Source organism: Brachyistius frenatus, unplaced genomic scaffold, assembly GCF_029030835.1.
Source record: "Brachyistius frenatus isolate BFR_SWC_R1_liver_20210118 unplaced genomic scaffold, ASM2903083v1 Contig_8, whole genome shotgun sequence".
Taxonomy (NCBI): domain Eukaryota; kingdom Metazoa; phylum Chordata; class Actinopteri; family Embiotocidae; genus Brachyistius; species Brachyistius frenatus.
Window position 1 is genome coordinate 105,995 of NW_027210607.1, and position 19,140 is coordinate 125,134.

The 19,140-nt window shown below is 41.6% G+C and overlaps 1 protein-coding gene across 5 annotated transcripts in view; it reads left to right on the top strand.

The window, feature by feature from the left end:
• LOC138615946 (stromal membrane-associated protein 1-like) overlaps window positions 1-19,140 on the top strand; it is a 121,933-nt gene that overhangs the window by 34,165 nt on the left and 68,628 nt on the right. For 2 of the 5 annotated variants that reach the window (XM_069689843.1, XM_069689844.1), the window contains exons 5-6: window positions 6,623-6,691; window positions 9,842-9,910. The exons of 1 other annotated variant lie outside the window; for it this stretch is intronic. In XM_069689843.1, coding sequence (XP_069545944.1) covers window positions 6,623-6,691; window positions 9,842-9,910 — 138 coding nt within the window. The remainder of the gene's footprint in view (window positions 1-6,622; window positions 6,692-9,841; window positions 9,911-19,140) is intronic. 2 more of the 5 variants (XM_069689846.1, XM_069689847.1) reach the window with 2 other exon arrangements.

Here is a 19,140-nt window from a genome sequence, read left to right on the forward strand (position 1 = left end):
ATTTAACACCTCACCTTATTGTGAACGTTGGCTTTTCACCACACCTTTAATTCTCGCAATAAACACCTTTGTCTTTGGACATTTGGTTTCAGCTCGCAGGCTAACTGATATCCAGCTCGTAAAATGCAAGTGCTAACCTGCCACAGCTGCCCTCCAGCTGACTGACTTGCTCAGTTATGGCAGCACATCATTGAGAACAGGACAAGTTCACAAAGTTCAGACCAAAGACAGACAGTGTCGCTGCCACCATTTCTTTGTAATGACCTTTAGCCAGTTTTGCATCGCAGCATTAATAAGATGGTTGTTTCAGTTAGTTGGTCAATCCAGTCCACCTCTTACAGCATGTCCAGACTGAAAGCACACAATTGCAAACCACTTAGAATTAATTAAAATCAGTTGGTGAACTTTTCACTTTTCATTTAACATCATCATCAGATTAAAAAAAACAATGTTGTCATCAGCCTCAGCCACTTTGGTTTAAGTTCTAAAATGAACTGTCAGCATGGTGACCCAGTGAACCCGGTCAACTCTATGAAGTCTTACGTCAAGTTAGAGCCTGGTGTAGGGCTGTAATGGTATTTGTATTCATCCCCAAACTTTTGGTTTGGTGTGACACCTCTGCCCTGTGATCCAAACAGTTACTGTCACAAGTGTTTTCACTTTCCAGGAATGAGAGTTTGGACCATTTTTCCACCAATTGTTGTGATCAGTGATGAACTTCTAGAAGGGTTAGCCTTGAAAATTGGGACAATACTGTATGGAATTTATTATTTTTGCAAAGTTGGCGAACTCCCACCACACGTTTTTAATGAGCCCTGGTACACAGACAGAACCTGCGACTTCTCTGCTCTCAATGGGCCGACACGTGGAGCTCACACTGACTGTCGCCCCGGTCCAGTGTGTCCGGGGACAAAAAACGTTATTCAAACAAGATGGCTGAGTCCTCAAAGATTAATTCAATTCCATTCCATTCCATTTTATTTATATCGAACCAAATCACTACACACATCATTTCAATTCACTTAACATTATACATTTCTTATAACAGAACCGTTTTAGATAACAGGAAGGAAAATCTCCCACAGTGGGAAGAACCAACTCTTACACGGTTCTTCTGGTTTTATTGGTAAGTTAAGTTCATCAGGAATATGTTGCATGTCTCAAGGGACGTGTTTATTATTTGTTTTATAGTGTTTTCTTATTAACAGTATGCAGGATTTGACTGTTTTAAGTGTTAAAACAATGGACCATGAGACAATTTAGAATGTTTTCTTTTTTGAAAATGAATCATAAAAATCTCATTTTATGCATTTTCCTTTTTCTCTGCTGTGCTGAGTTCATACCAGACAGTGAAATGTGTGTACTATCACACCGCTAGCAGGCTAGTATTATCATGGTGAGTGTGTACAAGGAAATCCACCAAGTAGAGCTGATTCCAGATGTTGTTCCAGTGTTCATTCCTTACCTGCTGATGTGACCGAGCCGTTAGTGTCAAATCAAGCAAGATACGAGTCTCCGTGTGCCACTTTCATTACTACTATATGCTTTTTCCTTTCTTAGTCTGAACTCATTTGAGCTTCACACATCTGTTTGATGCCACTAGAAATTAAAATGTGGCCAAAGATGACCTGCTCAGACCTTAAATTGTTGGCTGTAATGTTCCAGTAACATAATTCATAAGTATATCTTTGCTTTCAAACCAAATGTATTCAGTTTTATGAGAAATCCTCCACACTTTGTGATTGTGAGGACATTCGTCAACGCAACTGTGTCACACCACAAAGCTCAAGGTCGCCTGCTCGGCGACGACTCAATATTCTGTGAGGATGCTGTGGAAATATGTTATAGCTGAAGCATTTAAAACCATCCCTCCGCCGCCATAATTCTTCTTTTATTAGCCTGTGTGTAAGTGTCCCACTTTGCCTCAGCGAGTGTCCTCTGGTAGAGTACAAATGAAGCGGTTCGAAGTCCACCCAGCAGACAAATCTCAGCGAGGACGTTCACCATCTCTCTCTCTCTCTCACTATCAGCACCGAGCCAGACACTTCTATCTCCAAGTCCTAATATCTATTCAACCCCTGTTCATCCTCTTTCACCCCGCTCGCTACTCCTCTTGTTATCTATCCTCGTTTCATCCTCCCCGCTGCCCCTCCCTCCGTATCCCTTTCACTGCCCCCTCTCACCCTCCAGCCCCCCTCCTCTTTATCTTCATCATCGGCCCATCTGCGCCTGTTTAGTGCTGTGTCGACATCTCTGGCACCATCAAAGTCGGAAGAGTAGGAAGTTTTGAGGGGGGTTGTCTAAAAGACATCAACAGAATAAGTATGGGGTGGAAAATGCTCAGAATTCACATCTCAGCCGCGCTTCTTTCACCACAGGCAACAAGAGCAAGCGGCCGTTTGATGCCTTAACAGTGGGGGGAGAGGGGGGGGGGAATGGAAACGGAGAAAGATGAAAAGTGGAGAAAACATTTCTGTGTTCTGCCCTCAAAGACATACTGTAGTCAGCGTTAGTTTCCAGCCTGAGGTGGTTCGGAGAGCAAAGGAGGAGGAGGGGAGGAGGAAGGGAGGAGGATGGCTGTGATGTAACCTCTATCTGCAAATTCATTTTTCTCTGCCTGGATTTAAACATTTAGATGTGAAGGAGCGCTTGGTGTGGTTTTTTTCAGAGCGGGACTTCATGCATTCCCACCAGATGCAACCTCCCTTCATCCTGATCTTACCTTCGCAGGGGAGGAACACACTCTGCTGCGCCCTCTCTGGTTCCAGACAACTGGACTCCCACACATACATTTTTTTTGGAACATGTCAGCACTAATAAATGAAGGTCAGCCAGATCAGTTAACACTTTCAGATATTGCTGGTCAACTAAGGATCACGGCAACGTGTGCAATACACCCGTCAATACAGGAATCTGTGTCAAGGTTGTGAACAGTAAGATGCATTAGATTAATACACCAAAATCCACGTGTTTATGTTTTGGAAAATACCATGGTTTGTATTAGAAAAATGAATTTTATGTAAATTATGTATACTATGAAGAAATCCACGTTGACTTTTGGTCTTTAATGGACTTTGAACACCGGTTTCCTGCGTGAAAGTCACGTGTGTCGCCCGTCCAATTATCTCCAACCTCGTCCTTTCGTGGACTTTGTCACTCTTTGTACTTCATCACATGACCTCTGTCACATGACCTCCTTCTTTCACCCTAGTCCTTCACGCATGTACTTGACTAGGGAAGGGCAAAATGTAACATTGAGACGGTTTTCTGGGCCTTGGCATGACGCTGGCTGTGGTCGGGGTGAGTTGATACATGTAGTCAGGTGTCTTCAAGCATTTTGTGGCTTAATAGACAAAAAAAAAAGACAAACAACTCATACAAAACAGTTCGGAACAATATGATTTATTGGATTATTTTTGTAGATTTGACCATTGCTTTTTTTCCCCTTGATAAATGCACTCAAAGTAAATGCTGACATTTGGAGATGCAGCATCAATCATAAGAATTTAGACAATCTGAGCCTGTTTGGAAAGTCAATTATAGTTTGTCTTCTCTTCTAAACTATTGTGACCCTCCACCACAGAAGCCAGACTCTGGTTTGCAGCTTTAATGTTTTTCATTTGTAATAAGGATTTATTAGCAATGGTCCTGGTACACACACACACACACACACACACACACACACACACACACACACACACACACACACACACACACACACACACACACACACACACACAATTTGCAGGAATGTCTACACATTTCAGAAATTACTTTGATAAGAAAATTTTTATTGTAAAGGACATAGCTTAGCAACAAAAATAAAACTCAAGTTGTAATAAATTGTAGCTCAGTGTAAACATTTGCTGTCACAGCAATAATGTGTGTTTGTAAAGGTCTCCAGACTTTGGGGCAGATAGGAGAGGGGGTTACCCACTAATTGGAAGGTTGGTGGTTCAATGCCCGGCTCCTACTGTCCACCTGCCTAATGTCCGTAAAACCCCAAGTTGCTCACATACCATTGGTGTGTGATTGTGTTTGAATGTATCCCTGATGGCGAGCACCTTGAATGGCTCATTGGTGTGTGAATGTGTGTGTGATTGGATGAATGGGAAACAGTATAAAAGCGCTTTGAGACCGCTAAGGTGATAAAGCGCTATACAAGTGCAGACCGTTTACTTAACAAGGAAACTGACTTATGCCATAAAACTAGGCCACCTTTTGTATGTAGTGGACAGGTGCAGCTATGAACAGTTTGACATCCATAAGTGGGTATTTGTTTTATTTTGAAATACCCAAAATAATCTCAACGTTTTACATCTTCTCTCTTAAGCTTCTTTCTGGGGTTCTACCAAGAACAGGCTGTTTTGTGTCTTTGTCTTTAAGGTGTATTAATATCAAAGACCCTCTTTTCTGATTGGCTGACTTTTTTCTGAGTAACAAACCCACCCAGGCCAATTACAGGTTTTCTACTATCAGTAGCTTGACAAAATGAAAGCGGTGTGTTTTCTTCTGCACAGTAGTCTGTGTTCAGAGCAGACAAATAAAATGAGTGTGACTTTGTGACATCACAACCTTACCAAACGCTACGGTTGCTGAACACTGGCTCTGCTCATTTCTCTGCAGACTGAGCGTTTTGACACTGACAGGATTTATCAAGCCCCTCAACCTGCTTTATAATCCAAAAAGGAAATGAAAATCTGAATTTACACAATATGGGACCTTCAATACTGCCCACAAAAAAACCAAATGCACTTCTAAGTAAACCAACTTGGAATATTTCCATGGCTTTGCAGCTGGGACTGCTGGTTTGATGTCTTGAATCATTGGATTAGACAGTTTAATTTTCTATTTTCCACCACTGTGGATTTTTGTGCGAGGAAAGTATGACTGAAATCATTTCAGACCCTGAAGTTTTTCTTCCTTCATACCGATTCTGACAAAAATCGTATTAAATGCTTCACAGTTGCTTCATATGGCTCAGTGTTCTATAAAATCAGTCTATGTCCTTTCCACCCTCGTAATAGACTGCATAAAAACCCTATGTATTTTTTGTGTTTTTATGACCTGATTACTTTTGCTTCTTTTTGGAATAATTAATCTGTTCAGCTGGTGTGTGGAGAGGCAGTAAGTAGAGACGAGGCACAAATCTTGAGGGAGGTAGCTGAAGCTGCGGTGCACGTAGAAAGGCAGCGAACAAACAGATGGCAAAGAATAAACAAGAAAGAGATTAAGACAAGGGCAAGGTAGCATCAGCACTGTTTAGTTAAATCTGTTAACTGGTGCATCTCATTACTGGCAGGAAAGCTTTAGGAAGTTCTGTGGTGAAGTGGCTGATGGGATTGGATTGGTATGGATTTTGAGGACAGATTGAAAATGGCAGTAATTACTGTAGAAATTGTGTTTTCATTTCTTGGTGCTGGCCTGCTTTCATGATAGATTTTTTTGTGCACTAAGCTGTGGAAGGCATTAGGACGGCTTTTCACTTAGTTAGAATTCCCCAGAGTGTCCTGAACATGAAAGAGCCATGCATGCAAATTTTGTGATGGAAATGAACCTTTTATTGACTCTTATTTCTGGTTCTCCCTCAAGTCTCCTTCCATTCCTCTTTGTTTCTCTGTCCATCTGGCACTTTCATATTGTCTGTCTATGGAGAACTGCATATTGAGATTGGCCAACTCGTTATTACTCCGAAGCGTGAAATGCACCGGTTAGTCAACGATAGGTGTGAAAAGTTAGGAAAAAACTACTTGGTTAGTAAAAGATGATGATTTGAGCTAAAACATTGACTGAATATAAAAGCCTTCCGGGTCTGAAAAATGTGGCCGATGCGGAAATGCAATACCACTGAGTGCCACGGACTACTTCCCGGAGTAGTAAACATGGCAGCCATTACATTTGCTTCTACTGAGGTGACTGATTGTTTTCCAGTTGGTAGTCACACCCCAGGTGTTGCCATGGAAACGGAGCTCCCGCTAACAAAAAGTTTCATATTTTGAGAGCGAATTGCCCCGCAACATGAAACCATTTAGATTACATATTTTATTTAGATGGTAACGTGTTGTATACACTCGAGGGGGTTCTTTAACGTGATTATTGGCACGACAGTGATGCGGTCAGTAAGCATCACTGAAGCACACCCTCTCGTGTAATATTGCTGAAGCAGACATGCTGGAGGTTGGTAACGGTTGCCGTCACGCTTTTTCCTACTTCACAATAACACTTTGATGAACAGAGAAATTAGGAAAAAAAAAAACATGCTGGTGAAAACACCCGGTCGGTATTGCTGATAGACTTCAGCGTTCAATTCCAGCCGTGCTGTCGGTCTGTCTTAAAGGTCGATGGCAGGTTAATAGAGGTCATCCCAACACTCTGTAACTGTGTGTGTTTGTGGCGAGACACCATTCATCCTGTGCAGCTGGGAGGCTGGATATATAACCCTGGCCTGCAGCATCTACCGAAGCGAAGAGTTCTCTGCCGTAGCCGAGAAAATCCTCCTTCATTCCCTCTAATTAACTCGGCTCTCTTTCTGCCTCCCGTTCTTGCTCTGTCTGTCTCTCTTCCTTTTCTCTCCTCCTCGTCTCCACGTCTCACCCCGGGTCTGAAATTCTCTGTCTTGCAGCAGAAGTCGTCTGAAGCGGCGCCTCCCTCCACCTCGCCGTCCTCCCAGGCTGACAGGAGCCGACAGGAGGTGCAGGTCTCCTCTCTACCCCGTGGTGTGGTGCTGCCGTGTGCTGTGCTTGTCTTCTGTTACCTTGTTGTCTTGTAGATTTAATGTGGTGTTTTGTTGGGACAGTCAGTCAACAGCAGACTCTCCGACTGAGCTCATACATTTGTCTTTCTGATAATTAGCCAATGGCGCATGGGACAATGCCTGACCGCTCTCCACTGTGGCCTCATGGATTATTTAACCAAATACATTATGTCAGACATTCTTTTTTTACATTATAAGAGATCCGCTGCTGTCACCTTGTGCTTCTCCATCCACCTGCTTTATTCATATTTGCAGTTACTTGGACAAAAAAAAAATATTGCAATTTCATTGTGTTGATGCTCAGCTGAGGTGGAAAAGTTGGTGTATTGATCCAATCAAATTGCTATAACGTGCCATGGAAACAGATGTGGCAATTAAATAATGAGGTGCAGTCAGCGTCCACTGAAGCTTCCCCTCCACCAGAGAGATGGAAAACAGTGGCAGATGAAGACATCAGATGTGTTTGGAACGACAAGTGGACTATAATCAAAGGAATTCATGAAAGCCACTGAAATGCCATATTATTTTGCCATTTTATTTAGTTTGTTTGAAGTTTCATTGGATCTTTTTCTGACATCATCTTAGAAAATTAGCAGTTGATTATATCAGCCAGCCAACAAAGGAGTTGTGGAATGAAACGGGGATTAATTCTCATTTTCTTTCACCCACTTTCTTGAAACTTTCTTAAATTGTCACCCGGGGAAACGCAGCCACTCGGCCTGAGTTCAGCTGCTGTTTCAGGGCTTTATTTGAACATTTCATGTTTGTTAAATCACACTTGGGTGAACTTTGTGAAGACTTTCTTTTAGCTCGCTGTGCTTTAATTCTGTGATGTTTTGTTGAGTAAAAAAATAGTTCAGTCAAACAAGGTCACATTATAAACAATACTTCTGTCATTCACATTGATATTCCCCCCACTAAGTTAAACTAACAGCTGCCAGAGCAGGTATTTGTTTTATTTTGTTGGTATTCAGACAGACAGAGTCCTAAAATCACTTTCTCGTTCACTCATTTTCTCTTCTCTAACAGACAGTAGTGAGAGATTTGTGCATCACTTTTATTATTACCACATTTATTGATCCATTGTTTTTTCTATTAAGGGCAAAAGTTTCACATTCACAGTTCAGACAGGGAGTCAACTCTATCACCCATAATCCTTTGCACCTAGGCACGGGGTCGGCGCCCCCTTAAGTTCGGCTGGCCAAGCAGACAGGAGCTGATTAAATAAGCAAAGTCAGATGTATAGCCAACATGATGTGCGGAGGGGGATCCCAGCTGTAATTTGCTGTGTTTTATTAGAGATGATCAGATGGGAGTATAACAGCCCACTAATGCTGCCGAGGCAAATTGGGCAAAGCTAGCCTCATTAGCTCATAGTTAATAGAGTCAGAGACTTGGTGCCTGCCAGAGCTGCACAGATAATATACTCCAACCTACTGATGGCTATGTCAACAAAATGCATTAAAAATGCAGCGTATGGATTGTAACTGAATGATTGAGGATATCAGTCTGTAGTTCTGCTAAACAGGCGCCATCGTTGCTTTTGCAGAAAATTCAACACAAATTTAAGCAAAAATAAACATTTCTTTCCCCTGCAGCACGGTTTGACATTTGACCCGCGCTTTACTGTGTGACCGTGTTTATAATGTACTGTGTTTGCTTTTTAATATATTTCATCGGCGTAAAAAAACAAAACAACAACTGCTGACTTAATAAGCTCACATAAGATACTGTCCCTTGATGGCCTCAATGTTCGTTCTCATCTGCATAACTGTAAATATTGCTGGTTATTGTTTATCATCTTGTCAAGACAAATAAGTATTGCTGCATAAATAACCATAAACAGTCCATAAAGAAATTGCAGCGAGAGTAGAGACGGTTATTGTGACTGCGATGGTTGGTCGGAGGCTTCACTCACCAAACTGAAGCTTCTCTCTCTGGCATCCTGACAGTCATTAGCTGGAGCCTGTTGGTACATCAGTGCTGCCTCATTTACATATTAGCACGACTGAAGCATTAACCTGAAAACACGACATCAACTTTCTGCACGCTAATGATGTGCGGACATTAAATCTGCATTGTGAGAGCATTAAAATCACATTAAGGAAAGGCATCTAATTGTTTTGAGGTACAGCAAATCTTTACATCGAGGACTCGTGCTTCCTCCTACTGAATGATGGAACGCAGCTCTGCATGGGGATTTAATGAAGAAAAGTGCCAATCTTAAGCAGTATTGTATGCTAATTATAGTATTACAGGACAGGAATGTGTCAGTTCAGTGTATCGGTGTGATATTCAGAGCTGACTTAATCTGTCGCGTCTGAACTGTTGAGAGTAGAGGCATAAATGCATTAATAAATAATATAGTATATTCAAATGCAGTCAAGCCCACTGTGGATGAATATGTATTATTATGGTTACAGTTAGTTAACTCGGTTTCAAAGGACAATTTTAATTCGAGTGATTTGAATAAAGTCTTGGAGGCTCTTCACTGCTGAGCCTCGAAAAGTGAGGAGGATTAATTGAATCCATGAGGCAGGTACAGAACAAAATCCTGCTTAACATAGAAACACAGCAATCTCCTGGATAATGTCAACGTTGTATAGGTTTACTTGTGAAATTACACGTCTAAATACTACAATACCCATGAGTCTCGGCAACCGTTGCCATAGAAGAGTTTTCCGTCAGAGGTGTTCATCAGCCCTGTCGCTAATTCAACAGAAAAGTCAACAAAATGCGGCGCCACAGCTGCTCAATTCCACCTAAATTGACCCCAAAATTATATTATTTAAACTACGTTATAAAATATTGTTTTTTTTTTCAACACCAGAATCTTTATCTTGCGTCTTTAGCTTGTTAATATTTTATACTGCTGATTTAATCGGGAGAGTTTCTAAGTAAGTAATAAATGGAAATCTTTTCATGGAATCAAACTGACCTGGCTTCGCTTGTTTGTGCGTGCGTGCGTGCGTGTGTGTGTGTGTGTGTGTGTGTGTGTGTGTGTGTGTGTGTGATTTTAGTGGATAAGGGTATAAACGGGAATAAATATACATCGTCTTACTCCATGTTGTCTTTTCTGGTCCACAGAAGGAGCGTGAAAAGAAAAAAGAGGAGAAGAAGAAAGATGTAGACAAAGTGGAGAGACTCAACACAAAGGTACAAACACTGCTCATAAATAATGGATCACATCTCACCATTGAAGGAGCATAGATTTAGCTTTTTAACTGAACATCATAAATAAAGATTCGAGTCGCTGTGATTCAAGTCAAATTAGTTAAAGCCGCACTCTCTGCAGCTTTAAGGCCCGAGGCACCTTTTCATTTAGTCGTCCATGCTAACAGAAAAGATCCGTGACATCATGTGATCACAGCAGAAAGCCAATATAGGCTTAACACAAGGGCAGTGTTTTTCGGGTGCTGTCTCCCCTTTGTGTTTGTACGAGTGCCTCTATATCTCGCTCGAAAGGGTCAACAAAAATCACATGTCTGCTTTTTGTTCACAACTCTCCACTTGTAGATATACAGTGATACTCCTGCTTCACTCGGCTCTGAGCTCAGCCACACTGTCATGACAAACACGAACTGTAGTTCTCCTCTCCACCGCTCCTACGACGTCAGCGCTGATACTGAGAGCTCCTGGATCAATTTGAGGTTTGGAAATTCTAGCTCCCAGACCTCAAACTCACCGCAGTAAAACGAAACTTTATCCAACTCAATGCAAACAAGTTTAATTGGGACTCGCGCCGGGAGAGGACCCGTGAAGACCTCTATTGCATATGCAAACCCAATATTGTATTGTGGTTGTAGCGTGTAGTTTGCTTGTTGCCGGAGCATTCAGGTTGTTCAGAGTTTTAACTCACCACGCATATCGTGCAGAACAGGACGCTTCAGTACAGGTATGAAATGTTTCGTGAACAATGGAAAAAGTCCAGCAGGGCTGAACAATAATCCAGTTAAATGGATTAATCAACAGTTTGAAGTTCTTACGGACTCTGTTTTCGTGGTGAGTGAACGGTCAATGAACAGCTAATTACCAAATGGCCAATCCCTGAGGTGGATGCTGCCTCTCAGCCAGCAACCAGTAGTAGTTTTAACTGATGTAACTCAGCTATGAGGAACAACGAGGACGACGACCGTCAGGACCCTGCGTCAGGTTTAACCATTTATGAAAGACTTTTCTGTTTGGCGGTGACTCTGCATGAGTGATGCTCCAGAACAGGCTGAGCAAGCGTCACAAGAAAACCCATGTCTGAGCCTGAAAATCACGACTGAATGGACACAATATAAAGCATTTGACAATGTCAGGACGAGCCCGGGGAGGTGGAGATTTGTGGAGAGCAGAATGAATGAACGGGGCGAGGATTTAGAGCGCGCTAATTGGGCGGAGCAAACTGAGTTGGTTGGGAAACCGACTCCGTGCCGGCCTGAACCACCGTGAAGCTCCGTTGGTGTGGGCAACTTTGGCTTCAGTAAACTGCACAGAAAAACATGAAGCTAAAGGCAAATCACAGCTGTCTGCTGACAGCACTCGGTCATCGGGTCAGCACCTTCGGTGCCTGCTGTCTTTAGGTGGTTTGATTCTGGATTTCCCGAAGAAACGAGATATGAAACAATTCTATAATTCTGGTTTTTATTTAAAAAAAAAAAGAAGTTTAACAGGGTCAGAACCTTATGAATACGACTAATATGTTACTCAGAGATGCACATTTGGATCCATTTCACCCCCCATCTTCTCCCCCCGCCCCATTCCCCATGGGAATACATAATCCTGCCACGTTTGCTTCACAGCAGCCGAACCAGTCGCTGCGTTTTGACCTGACGCGTTCACACACAGCTTTCATTTTCTGTTACCCAGATGAACACACTGACGCCAATTCTCTGAAACCATTCGTTTTCTCTTTTTGTCTAGTGCCAGAATTTTAAACCGTTGACATTAGATGATATGTTTTCCATGGCGTTGAGAAGGAAGATACATATTGAAATAATGATGTTACAAAAATGTGCTCATTGCCATTCAGTCCAACTTCTGGAGGTACACGGCTTCGTCTGTAAGAAGAAGAAAAATAAGGAGAATACAGTCCGGTGACATTGATCATGGCTGTGTTCAAGCTTTGTGAAAGCCTCAATGTTGACAGTTGGAAGTGCTGCTTGTCTTTATGTGTGTGTGTGTGTGTGTGTGTGTGTGTGTGTGTGTCGGCGTGGCATTATGAATGCACGGCGTGTGACAACAGAGCGGAGAGAGCCTGTGCAGCTGCTCCACCTGAATCCGGAGCTCAATCCTCGAGGGAAACTCCTCATAAACATTCATGTTGTTTACAGACGCTTTAGCTTTTTTTTTTTTCCTGCTGCATGAATCGGTATGGATCATTTCTCATTCATGCACAGGAGCATAAAGATGGGAACCAAATCTCAAACACTATGATATCATCAATGGAAGTGAGCCGTACAACTTGAACCTCAGCAGCATGAAACGGGTCTCTGACATATCTGTAATAACTGGTAGCCTCTGAACGCTCGTCTTCACATCCTTCAAAAGAAATAATCTGTCAGTGGAAGAAATTAAAACCGAGCTGCTGGCGCATGGAGCTAAATTTAGCTTTTTTTTTTTTACAAAATGTAGACCGACGCCCTGACATCCTGAAAGACAACGTGCACAATGTTGTGATTTTAAAAGGTGAATTGAAAAGTGTTCAGACGGAAATGAGTGATGTGGGTTTGACTAGAAATGTGATTCCAGATCCGACTGACGTCACAATGAGCTGCTATCGGTGATGTCTGGGAGTGAGGTTGGCTGAATGGGTGTGTGATGACCTTTGCTTTTAAACGAGTGTATGTGTATGCACATCAGAGCTGTGGTACGTGTTGATGCATTGCCGCTGTATAGGCTGCTGTGTGTGTGTGTGTGTGTGTGTGTGTGTGTGTGTGTGTGTGTGTGTGTGAGAGAGAGAGAGAGAGAGAGAGAGAGAGAGAGAGAGAGGAGGGAGTGAAAGGGTAATCTGCGTGTTTCTGGGTCATGGTTAGTAAATTCAGAGTATTTCCATGGTCTGCGAAGCGGTGAGGGAATAATATAGCTCTCAGCGGTGTGTGTGTGTGTGTGTGTGTGTGTGTGTGTGTGTGTGTGTGTGTGTGTGTGTGTGTGTGTGTGTGTGTGTGTGTGTGTGTGTGTGTGTGTGTGTGTGCTTGTTCGGATGCTCTTTGGGGAACTAGAATGTAGGCTGTGAGCAACTGTACCCACTGAGAGTGAAATATAAGAACACGGGTGCCTGTTCTCTGCAGCGTTCTCTACTCTTCCTCCATCTGCTCATGAACTGGATTTGATTGCCTCTTTATTACCCTTTAAAATGTGTTGTCACATTTCTATTCTGATATTCCCGTCCCGAATTATTATTATTATTATTGAAGCAGTCTAGTTTCCGCCTGACTGTCCACAACACCCGAGAACAGATTCACTGGCACCTCACTGGAGATAATTATATCACTACTGCCACTATCACGGTACTCCGGCTTCCTCCCACCGTCCAAAAACATGCGTGTCAGGTTAATTGGTGATTGTAAAATGGCCCGGCGGTGTGAAAGAGAGCGTGCGTGGTCTTTGTTTCTGTCTGTCTCTGTGTGTTGGCCCTGTAACGGACTGGTGACCCGTCCCGGGTTGAGTCCCGCCTTCACCCAGTCAGCTGGGATCGGCTCCAGGTTCAGGATCAAGCGGGTGTAGGTGACGGACGGACGGATGGATGGTTGCGGTTGCTAAAAGTTTTAGCTAGATTTCACGACATTCAAAGGTGTAGTTTGAACGGTCTGCCGGTTAAGAGTGGGTGCAACATTCCACATTAAGATATCGTTATTGTGATTATTATCGAATCTAAAGAAGCAGCAAAAAAAACAAAAAAAAAACAAGAAAGCTGCCGTAAATCAGATGGAAACTTCCTGGTTTGACTGTAATCAAACTATATAACAGTCAAGTGTCGTCACACATCTGTCTCAAATATACGGGCTAGCGAGGACGACTGAACCTCCAGTTATCGAGGAGGGTTTTATTTATTCATCCCCCACTCCTACTACAAGCATTTTATAGTTTCCACTCCAGCTAAGCTGCATTTCTTTGGAACCAAAACACCCAGAAACCCACCGAAGTACACGGAGGCCATGTGAACGGCTCACTGAGAGGCTGGCTCCTTTCTGCTACTCATCACAGACTCCACGTCTGCCTTCATGTCTACTGTAGTCACAATCCGTAGTCCGATACAAATCATAATGTTGTCTTTGTTGATCCCGCCTCTCGTCGTGTCGTCTGTCTCAGGTTACTGTTGTGTGAATGTATCCGGAGCTTCTTTGACGAACACGACGGCGCTGCGACCGTGTTGGGAGAAAATCAGCACTGAAAAGAAATATTGCATTTTACTTTAATGGCATCAGAAGCAATCAACATATGATTATACCCGATCGATGAGAATGAGAGAATTACCTCCAGGCTCTGTGTGTTGTTACAGCATCTTCCCGTATGGACCCTGTGACCCTCCATCTCACAGCTGATAGTCGGAGACTTCTTCACCAGCAAACATTCACTTTAAATCAAACGTGTTGGACTTAGTGACACACATGTTTAGGATGTCGGAATAACTTTTCCTCTATTTTCAGGCCAGAATTTCAGGTTAATAAGTCAAATACTGCAAAAACATCAGCTGCACTCTGCATCTAATACTGATTTGAAAATGTAGCAGACGACCTCCATGTTAGCGTTGTCACTCCATGTGGATGAAGTTAGCATTTAACTCAAAGATCAGCCTCACGAGCCTACAAGCAGACCTGCAGTCTCAGTATTGATCCGATCTTCTTATTCAAACCGACTGGACGGTTGCTAAAATATTACTCTGTTCACACCAAAGTATTTCAGCTCTCCGATCGTCGCTGCTCCACCTGAGTGAGAGATGAGAAACTGGTGCTCATTTAACATCAGAGCAGTTAGCACATGGAGGTGGACCATGACACTGTGTGTGTGTGTGTGTGTGTGTGTGTGTGTGTGTGTGTGTGTGTGTGTGTGTGTGTGTGTGTGTGTGTGTGTGTGTGTGTGTGTGTGTGTGTGTGTGTGTGTGTGTGTGTGTGAGTGACATGAAGGAAACCCACCTTGAATCAGACATTCAATTCAATTCAATTAATTTAATTTTTTTTATTTATATAGCGCCAAATCACAACACAGGTTATTTCACTTAAACACGTTAAAGTCCTTCCAGCAGAACTTTACAACATTATGGAGAAACCCAACAATTCAACAATTCAACAATTCTACAATTCTACAATTCAACAATTCAACAATTCTACAATTCAACAATTCAACAATTCTACAATTCTACAATTCAACAATTCTACAATTCAACAATTCAACAATTCAACAATTCAACAATTCTACAATTCTACAATTCTACAATTCAACAATTCAACAATTCTACAATTCTACAATTCAACAATTCTACAATTCTACAATTCAACAATTCTACAATTCAACAATTCTACAATTCAACAATTCAACAATTCTACAATTCTACAATTCAACAATTCAACAATTCTACAATTCAACAATTCAACAATTCAACAATTCTACAATTCAACAATTCAACAATTCTACAATTCTACAATTCAACAATTCAACAATTCTACAATTCAACAATTCTACAATTCTACAATTCAACAATTCTACAATTCAACAATTCTACAATTCAACAATTCAATAATTCTACAATTCAACAATTCAACAATTCTACAATTCTACAATTCAACAATTCAACAATTCTACAATTCAACAATTCAACAATTCAACAATTCTACAATTCTACAATTCTACAATTCAACAATTCTACAATTCAACAATTCAACAATTCAACAATTCTACAATTCTACAATTCAACAATTCAACAATTCTACAATTCTACAATTCAACAATTCAACAATTCAACAATTCTACAATTCAACAATTCAACAATTCTACAATTCAACAATTCTACAATTCTACAATTCAACAATTCAACAATTCTACAATTCTACAATTCAACAATTCAACAATTCTACAATTCAACAATTCTACAATTCTACAATTCTACAATTCAACAATTCTACAATTCAACAATTCTACAATTCAACAATTCAACAATTCAACAATTCTACAATTCAACAATTCAACAATTCTACAATTCGACAATTCGACAATTCAACAATTCTACAATTCGACAATTCAACAATTCTACAATTCGACAATTCGACAATTCGACAATTCTACAATTCTACAATTCAACAATTCTACAATTCAACAATTCTACAATTCTACAATTCAACAATTCAACAATTCAACAATTCAACAATTCTACAATTCTACAGTTCAACAATTCAACAATTCTACAATTCTACAATTCAACAATTCTACAATTCTACAATTCAACAATTCTACAATTCTACAATTCTACAATTCAACAATTCTACAATTCAACAATTCAACAATTCTACAATTCTACAATTCAACAATTCTACAATTCTACAATTCAACAATTCAACAATTCTACAATTCAACAATTCAACAATTCTACAATTCTACAATTCAACAATTCTACAATTCAACAATTCAACAATTCAACAATTCTACAATTCAACAATTCTACAATTCTACAATTCAACAATTCTACAATTCAACAATTCTACAATTCTACAATTCAACAATTCAACAATTCTACAATTCAACAATTCAACAATTCTACAATTCAACAATTCAACAATTCAACAATTCAACAATTCCCACATAAGCTAGGAGGGAAAAACTCTTTAAGGGAGAAAAACCTTCAACAGAGGGAAGAAAAACTCCCTTTAACAAGAAGAAACCTCCGACAGAACCAGGCTCAGAGGTGGGAGGAGCTTCTGTTAACAGAACCAGGATCAGAAGGTGGGCGGAGCTTCTGTTAACAGAACCAGGATCAGAGGTGGGCGGAGCTTCTGTTAACAGCTGTAACTATAAGCTTTATCAAAAAGGAAAGTTTGAAATCTAACATCAGGAGATCATCAGGTTTCCAAGGCATTTTATTGACTGCATCCTTTTGAATCTTATCAAACCTTTTCATACTTTGTTTGTTTTGAAAAACAAACATCCTTTTGTTTAAAAAAAAAAAAAAAGTACCATTTTTATTTCACTCAGTGCAAAAAGCGCTACGTTAAACACAAGATTCCATTCACATCAATAATGCAGTTATTACGTTTATTTGTCATTTAAGGACGCTTTAGGGACGACATGTCACGGACACTAAAAGAAACAGTAATGAACCATCAAACCTAAACTGTGGACCTGCTGTTCTGCTGACGGAGTTTTCCCTCCATCTGAGGGTGGATCAAAACGCTCACAGACGGACTGATGATGCATTTTCATTCGTCATCTGTGCTTTTTTCTGTCTCCTCGGCTGAAGCCTGTAGTGTCTGAGATTGAGGCGAAGGAGAACAGAAGGTGTGATAAGGAGTTTGTTGGTCAAATAAATGAACCAGCTTGGAACCGGATTTAAAGTGGAACCAGTTCTGTGAACACATCGCTAATCAGGAGGCTGCAGCTCATCTGCTGACCTGCAGATATCCCACACATCAATGTACGTGTGCAGTAGGGGGCAAAAGGGCTCTGGTGCAAGAATGAAGAACTGTGTGTGTGTGTGTGTGTGTGTGTGTGTGTGTGTGCGTGTGCGTGTGCGTGTGCTGGCAGAGATATGTGGCGTTGTTGTTCATCTCCTTCTCATCCCTCTCCTCCTTATCAGCTGTATTCCTGCTGTCGATGAGCCCGGTGTCAAGGAGATATTTGAGGACATTTTTTCTCTCTCTCTCTCTCTCGCTCTCGCTCTCTCTCTCTCTCTCTCTCTCGTGTGTGTGTGTGTGTGTGTGTGTAGAGAGAGAGAGAGAGAGAGAGAGGGAGCTACAGAGTGTGAGACTTGTTAGTCCAATTGTATGCTGGCGTGCTGAAAGCTGTTTTATCTCCAGTCTGCCGACAGTCATGTTTCGTCCTCACTTTGCCTTTTCTCTCTCTCTCTCTCTCTCTCTCTCTCTCTCTCTCTCTCTCTCTCTCTCTCTCTCTCTCTCTCTCTCTCTCTCTCTCTCTCTCTCTCTCTCTCTCTCTCGTTCTCTCCTCCCGTTCCCACCCATCACTCCGCTGCTGCCGTCTTTTCCTTCTCCCTCCAAACAGAAGACGCACTCTAGCGCCATGACACGAGCCTATAGCTTGCACCGGCATCACTTTCTTTGGCACTTTTGTATGTCGATGATATACCACACACACACACACACACGCTGGTTTCAAGGTGGAGCAGTCTGAGGTCCAATCAGCACAAGTTTCCTTTGACTTTATGTCTGTGGATTTTTATAAAAGCAGCATTTATCTTTTAAAATCCAAACAAAAAGTGAGTGTGAGATCGTGTGAATGCAGCTGCTGCTGATCAGCCGTTAAAGCTGGTTCTGATCTCGTTGGACAGTCGCTATTTTGTTCTGATTGTTAATATCTTCAGATTTGAGGACAAGTGTTCTGGCAGGTTTGGATCTACGGCAGGTTGTAAATCAAGAAATCAGGATTATGACGTTTACGGATTGTAACACACGTGCACTTTACATGATCTGAATTTAATGTAATGAAAGTGGAATCAGGATCAACACATCCAGTTGAGTAATGATTAGAAAAAGAGCTGAAAAATGCCCTTCGATTATTGTCCCGGAAGTGAGTCGATACTGTGGTTTTTACTCTGGCTAAGTGAACTGATGGTAAGAACTCCACGACCAGCGACCATTAACATCCTTACAGGAACTTCTGTTGCTTTAAGATGTGAACCCTCCCTCCCCTCCCCCCATCCCTGTGCCCCCCTCCCCATCCCTCTGCCCCCCTCCCTTCTCCCTCCAGCAGGCTGGTGAACAAGGCTTCTTGTCTGAACATTACATGGCCCATCTGCTGTACTTTGCAGCTTTACTGTCAATTGATTCTGTTAAAAAAACAAACATTTATCTTATGCAAAGAGAAGATGTATGCTGATCAGCTGCGACATTAACTACTGACTGTGACAGTTGCTCCAGGAAATCATAATTGACACAATTCAGGCAATCTCCCCAATATTTGCCAATCTTGCAAATTGTTCTGCAAAAAGGTTGAAGCTCAGCAGGAGCTCTGCTGAAGGTATTACGGCACAAAGTCAGTCTTTCCAAACAAAACGGCTCCTCAGCTGCTCCTCTCATCCAAAATCTCACCATCAAAACAAACACATGCTGGGTTTGATGGGGTTTATGGGAAATGTGGTCTTATCTTGGGAATGAGGAATACTGTATGTTAAATCACGTAGTCATAAGAGACTGCATTTTGCTTTTGCACATAAAGTAAATGTTCAAATCTTATGA